The following is a 6,000-nucleotide window of genomic DNA, read 5'->3' as shown; positions in this document are numbered from 1 at the left end:
CGTCATATGTTAAACATGTCCCTGCTTATTCTGTGTCCTCTGTTTACTGATATTTAGACAAATAACTAAAGAAAACATTTGATAGTCCATCTGTATTATGTAGCTACAATAAACAAGACAACCGTACTTGAGTCACCTGACTAATTTTAAAGGCATTAGAAGGCATTGGTCCACATTTATGAAGTGCATTGGGTGCATAGTGCAAGACAGCTTGGATTTGCACCAATGCTCCTCGATGATCTGCCCAGCGCTTATCAACTTGCACAATGAAGTGATGTGCAAAAGTGTAAACGATGCATCTAAAATCCAATCTATTACCAGTTTAAAACTAAAAAATGTGTTTATCTCCTAAAATGCTGCTTAGTGTGGCCTCATTTGTGGCTTCAGTTAATCATGAGAGTGTGTTTGGACTGGGGCATGAAGGGCCCACCGGGGGACTGCAACACTAGGGGCCCACCAGATGGGGTGTGGCCAGCCATCATAGAGGCGAGATCAGACACAGGAGGGGGAGTTGTCAGCCCACGAAGGACAGCTAGCACCATAGTGTAGTATATAAAGAATGCAGTGTATAGATAAAGAATACACAGTCTTGACTTGCCCCTTACATTGGGCAGAACAGTCACAAAAATCGGGATTGTCCCACTAGAATCAGAACAGTTGACAGACTGTCCTACCTGTTCTTGTCATTATCACCACCTGTGGCTGCTGGTTTCTTTAGTTGCGGCTTGCCTGGATCCTGGAATGTTGGGGGCCCTATTTGGAATAAAAAAATGGGTGTATTTAGAAAATTCCAGCCAGCCCCAGGTTTATTTCAATAGGACCCACGATTAATACTTAGGCCTTCCTCCAGCCCCAACATTAAAGTAATAGCATTCCCATTTAATAAATAAACCTATTTTCCTTCCTCAAAACAGCCCCAGCAATAGATTAATAGCATTTAACTATAATAAATATACCTATTTCCCGCAACCGTCACTGCTATTAAATAATTAATATTCACATTTAATAAATAGACCTCATGCTCCTCAATCTCCGCCCCACATTCAATTAATAGCCCCCAAACCACCCCATCTTAAATTAATAGTCCCCACTATAAAATTAAATTGCCCCACCATCACCCACAAACAAAATAGCACCCATGCTGCCTTTGCTCCCCCTTCACACTCTGCTATGCTGTCTTTGCTCCCCCCCTTGCTTCCATTCCTTCATTTACTTTTTCTATTGGCTTCTTTCCTCTCTTTACTTCTCTTCTTCTGTCTTCCTGCGACTCCTCTCTGCACCGCTCTTCACTGAACGTTGGACGTGATGACGCCACGCCCAACATTCAGTGCGGACTGAGCGGAGAGAAGGGTGGAGTGTCACCAGCACTGCGATCACGTGAGTATGGAGTTTTTTTGTGTTTTTTTGTTTTGTAAAGTGTCCGCTCCCCCCCACCAACAAAGAGGGGAGTGATCAGGGTCAGGGCCTATCGGGGGATAGCCCGGCTCTCCTGCAGGCCAGTCCGACCCTCTTTGCACATATTGAGCAAAGTGAGCCTGAGTCATTAAGGTAGGTAAGGCAAAAAAAATTGTAAGTTTTCTCCTGGACAAACCATGTTACAATGCAAGGAGTGAAAATTAGTTTATTATTTTGCATATACAGTAAATACTGGCCACTTTTTCAATTAGCACACAAATACTCCTTAAGAGCTTTATTTTTACACTGAATTTTAAAAGTTGATCTAGGACATGTCCTACCCCAACTATAAACCTGTCCCTACATTTTAAATTTACTCCCCCCTCCAATGCAACATGGTTTTGCCAAGGTGCAAAGTTACTATTTTTTTTTCTGCTTTACTTTCCTCAATGAATCAGGCCCAGTGTGTCTACCTGAAGAGCAACTGGAAGTGTAAAATGCTTCATATTAAACTTATAGGACATGACCCGATCATTGCAAACTCAGGGGGGTATTCAATTGTTAGCGTTAACGCTAACAATTGAGCGCTCGAAAAATCTTACCGTTAATACGGTAATTACTCGCGGAATTTCAGCTCGCAGCTCCCTGAGCTGCGAGCTGAAATTCAGCCCGCTGGCAGCGAGTAAGTACCGTATTAACTGTTTACGCGCGCAAAATTACCGTATAATATGAAGTTTTTTTCGAGCACTCGTTTTTTTGTATTTTAGCGCGTTAAAACTAACAATTGAATACCCCCCTCAGAGTTGGTGCATAAATCAAATCATCTTGTGGATTGTTAATGGCAATGCGCCCTTCCGTAATGCAAGGATCCCCTCTACATTTCTGCCCTCTCGTCTTTTACACTGAACTGCAAGATTCGGTACACCGGTGTGCCTACTCCGTATCTAATGCCCTCATTCTGCCCAACTGCTCTATTCACCTGGTGCAAATTTATGCTCATTTACAAATGCTGTCATCTTGCTGAGCTAACACGAGCTTTGAAATATAGGTCCACCTGCGCAAGCCGAGGTACACGGCAAAACCAAGGAGGATTTGCTCTGCACCTCGGATTTTGTAGGCTTGTGTAAAATACCCCAAGTGATTAGATGTAACCAGAGCTTTTCAGAAGTTTTCAAGTCTGTCTCCTATATTTCCCTCAATGTATGTATCGCTATGCAGGCTGCATTAGTTTCAGATATTTATTGATACAATAAGCACAAATAAAATATACCTTTAAAACGCATGTGCTTAAAGCGCAATATTTTCTATCAGTGTCTATTTTGGCACTTGAATGTGACTAATTACTAACACTATGATGTGCCCTGTTTACTTGTATGTTACTCCTGTCACTGTAAGAACACCGCACCTAGATAGGAGGATAACGTCATACAAGTATCTTGTTTTGTGTGGAGAATTCTGTAGAGTATGTATTGATTCTGTAAAACACATTATTTGTGGAGAGTTTTTCAAACTGCTTAATTGCGAAAGATACATTGGGCTGCCACCTATGACCGTTTGTGTTACTGCACTGTGAGGCCAAACGTCTTATTAACTACATAACCTTCTCTATCGTACCAACAAGTGGCTTCATAGGGTGATTCACTTGTGATTTCTTGGGAACCACCAATTTTATTGGAAAAAATTGTGGGACTCTCCACCAAAGCGCTCTTATTTCTGATATAGGGAGACACCGAACGCCGCCATAGAAATGCTAATTAAGATAGCAAAATTAAACATAGGACTGGTTATAGAGCTGTGAATGGTAGACATAGCACTGTGGTGGCTGATGGTCACTCAGTTACTATGCTGAACACCAGGCTGTATAACATGGGCAGGAGGCCACTATGGTGGGCACAGGGCTGTATGTTGTGCCCGTATTCTGTATTGTGCACTATACACCATTATATAGTGAAGGAGTTAGACTAGTGATGGGCAAACTGATAGACTTCAAAGGCCGGATGTGTGGCCTTCTAACTATCTTCAGTGCCGAACATTTCCTTTAATGTCAGTAATAAGTTAAAACAATACATATAACAAATGCCCTTAGATCCCACATCCACTCCATGTGAGGCTCAGTGGGACATGAAGCGGAGAATAAGAACTGGGGCAGAAAGCAGGGAAAAGAACCAACCAGTCATAAAGAGGGAAGGAGATTGGGGCTGTGGGTAAGGCTTGGCGGTCCGCCTGCAGCATATAGGCTGCTTGTTGCCCACCACTTAATTGGACACAACTGTCTTAGACCAGGACAGGACAAGTCCTGGTGACTTAAAGCTGCAACCGGAGAAAGTTTCCTTGCTCTTTGCACTCGATCTTCTCTTACACTGGAAGCAGCCTTGGAAAACAAATCTGTCTCCAACGCTGTGCCTGTAAATCTAAATGCTGGGTACCAATTCTAATGACTCTGGCATCAGATATCCAACATCCATACTCACTTTATTTTTCTGAATTCCCAGAGTGTATGTCCAAGGGGTAAGTGCAGTGAGCATTGCAAGGCAATTTTTATCATCATAGCTTGCCCACGTTGCACAATTTCATCAATTTCACCATCACAGCCCCGCCAACTTCACAAGGAGATGGGACAGGATCAGGGAGAGTTGCTTACACTTCTATAATATTGAAACTGAGATTTCCTATAGTAAGGAGAACAGATCAGGCTGCAATCATAATAACAGTGCACCCTGGGCAAGTACGGTTCTCAGAAAATGGGAGCACCTGTAGAGATTTCAGCATTACTAGTAAGGTAAGGGATGGCATCCCAGCACTGCGGTCTGAGTGTGTGAAGTGTGGGTTTCCTTAAGTTCCATCTAGATTAGCGTTCTCTTATAACCGTCACCACCAATTCAACATCTTCAACATCAACTTAAACTCTAAAATGGGTTAATATTCCCGGTCTTTGACCACTGTCTATTCTGACTTGTATCATCTATGCTGGAGCTAGAATTAGCTCTTAGCTTTTTATTGCATGGGAAACGTATTGTTAATCATTTACTGTTGTACAAAGTAAATTTGCATTGTGTAATGTTTTCTATTGCTGCAGGTTTTCTTTCTTCTATCTGGGACGCGGAATGGCTCATCGTCTCAGTTCAAGGCCTAGCAGAGCATCTGTTTCACTTACAAATGTAACAAAAGCTTCAAAGGTATATTTTGTCAATAAAATCACTCCCACACATGTAAATATACATTTACAAAGATGACACTTATAAGTCTGGTACTTTTTATGAGGGTTAAAGGGTTTCTTCACTTAATTTCCCCCCACCTCACCCCTCCTTTAGAGATAAGAATAAATATCATAGTCTTTGCTAGCAATACTCGCCGTCTCTGGACGCCCAGCCGCTGACTGCAAGCTGCCGAGAGGCTGAGAGCTGTTTTACCTCCAATTGATGGAGTTCTTGGCATCCATATTTTTTGGATGATCATATATTTATTTTAAATATTTTACAATAAGCCCACAAAAGTTTAGTCAGTCTTTATGTAATGACATTAGCCACAGTTATTTTCTCATCACATGACAATAATTATCATATTGTTCCATCATTAAATGGTAGAATCCAATTTGTGGCTGAAGAGCTGACAATCACATGCTGTGAGACTGTCACTCTCATCTCTTAGATTGGAAGCTCATTTGAGCAGAGCCGTCTTTGCCTCCCGTTTCATGTAATTATATGTCATTTTCTTTTATGTATAGTGTTGCGCAATATGTCAGCACTTTATAAATAAATGATAATAATAATAATAATAATCTTGATTTACTTCTGACATCACATAAGTGTGCTTGTGCACGCCTGGTCTTGACTCTTTGTTAGCTTGCTCTTGACCACACTAAAGATTTAAAAAATGCAATGGTGGCAGACTCTTGGGTACCCCTCTGAGTGAGCATCCATGCTCCCAACACTGAACTCACATGCAGAACAGCCAAGCAACATCTTGCTCCAACCTCACTCTCCATCTTAAAAGAACTGTATATTGACCTCAGTGCTGTCACAGATCTGGGCCTAGATTTACTAAACTGTGGGTTTGAAAAAGTGTGGATGTTGCCTATAGCAACCAATCAGATTCTAGCTGTCATTTTATAGAATGTGCTGAATAAAAGATAGCTAGGATCTGATTGGTTGCTATAGGCAACATCTCCACTTTTTCAAACCCACAGTTTAGTAAATATACTCCCTGATTTCTCTGTGCCAGAGCGCATCTCTCTGGATTCAGGCACACTGGAGCATTCACATGCGAGATCAGACAGTACCAGCAACAGACTGGCGTCGCACTTTTCCAAACTCATGTCCCAAAAAAGTTCTCACTACGCTTACCAGGGATCACTTCACACTCACACCTCAGGGGCGTTAATACTAATAGAGTATTGTAAATCCCACTCTAGTAATGCTCAATAATGGTTCCAGCCAGACCCACGAGAAAGATTTTTAAATGCTGAAATATAACTTCATATTTAACTGTTTGTAGATAAAAATGGTTCCTAATTAATGCTGCATTATTAATGTAAAAATTGATTTTCCTTTTTTTCTGTTGAGCTGACAAAGATACAGTCGCAGTGTGTATCGACACAACATAAAA

At 41.5% G+C, this 6,000-nt stretch overlaps 1 protein-coding gene across 1 annotated transcript in view; it reads left to right on the top strand.

The window, feature by feature from the left end:
- Window positions 1–4,479: 4,479 nt before the first annotated feature.
- The window catches only part of RNF32 (ring finger protein 32), a 30,348-nt gene continuing 28,827 nt past the window's right edge, over window positions 4,480–6,000 (top strand). Inside the window, exon 1 of the mRNA XM_075211237.1 lies at window positions 4,480–4,571. Coding sequence (XP_075067338.1) covers window positions 4,500–4,571 — 72 coding nt within the window. The 5' untranslated portion in view covers window positions 4,480–4,499. The remainder of the gene's footprint in view (window positions 4,572–6,000) is intronic.

Source organism: Mixophyes fleayi, chromosome 5 (assembly GCF_038048845.1).
Source record: "Mixophyes fleayi isolate aMixFle1 chromosome 5, aMixFle1.hap1, whole genome shotgun sequence".
NCBI classification, from domain to species: Eukaryota; Metazoa; Chordata; class Amphibia; order Anura; family Limnodynastidae; genus Mixophyes; species Mixophyes fleayi.
Note: the sequence above shows the minus strand (reverse complement) of the source record. Positions and strands in the feature narration are given on the sequence as shown.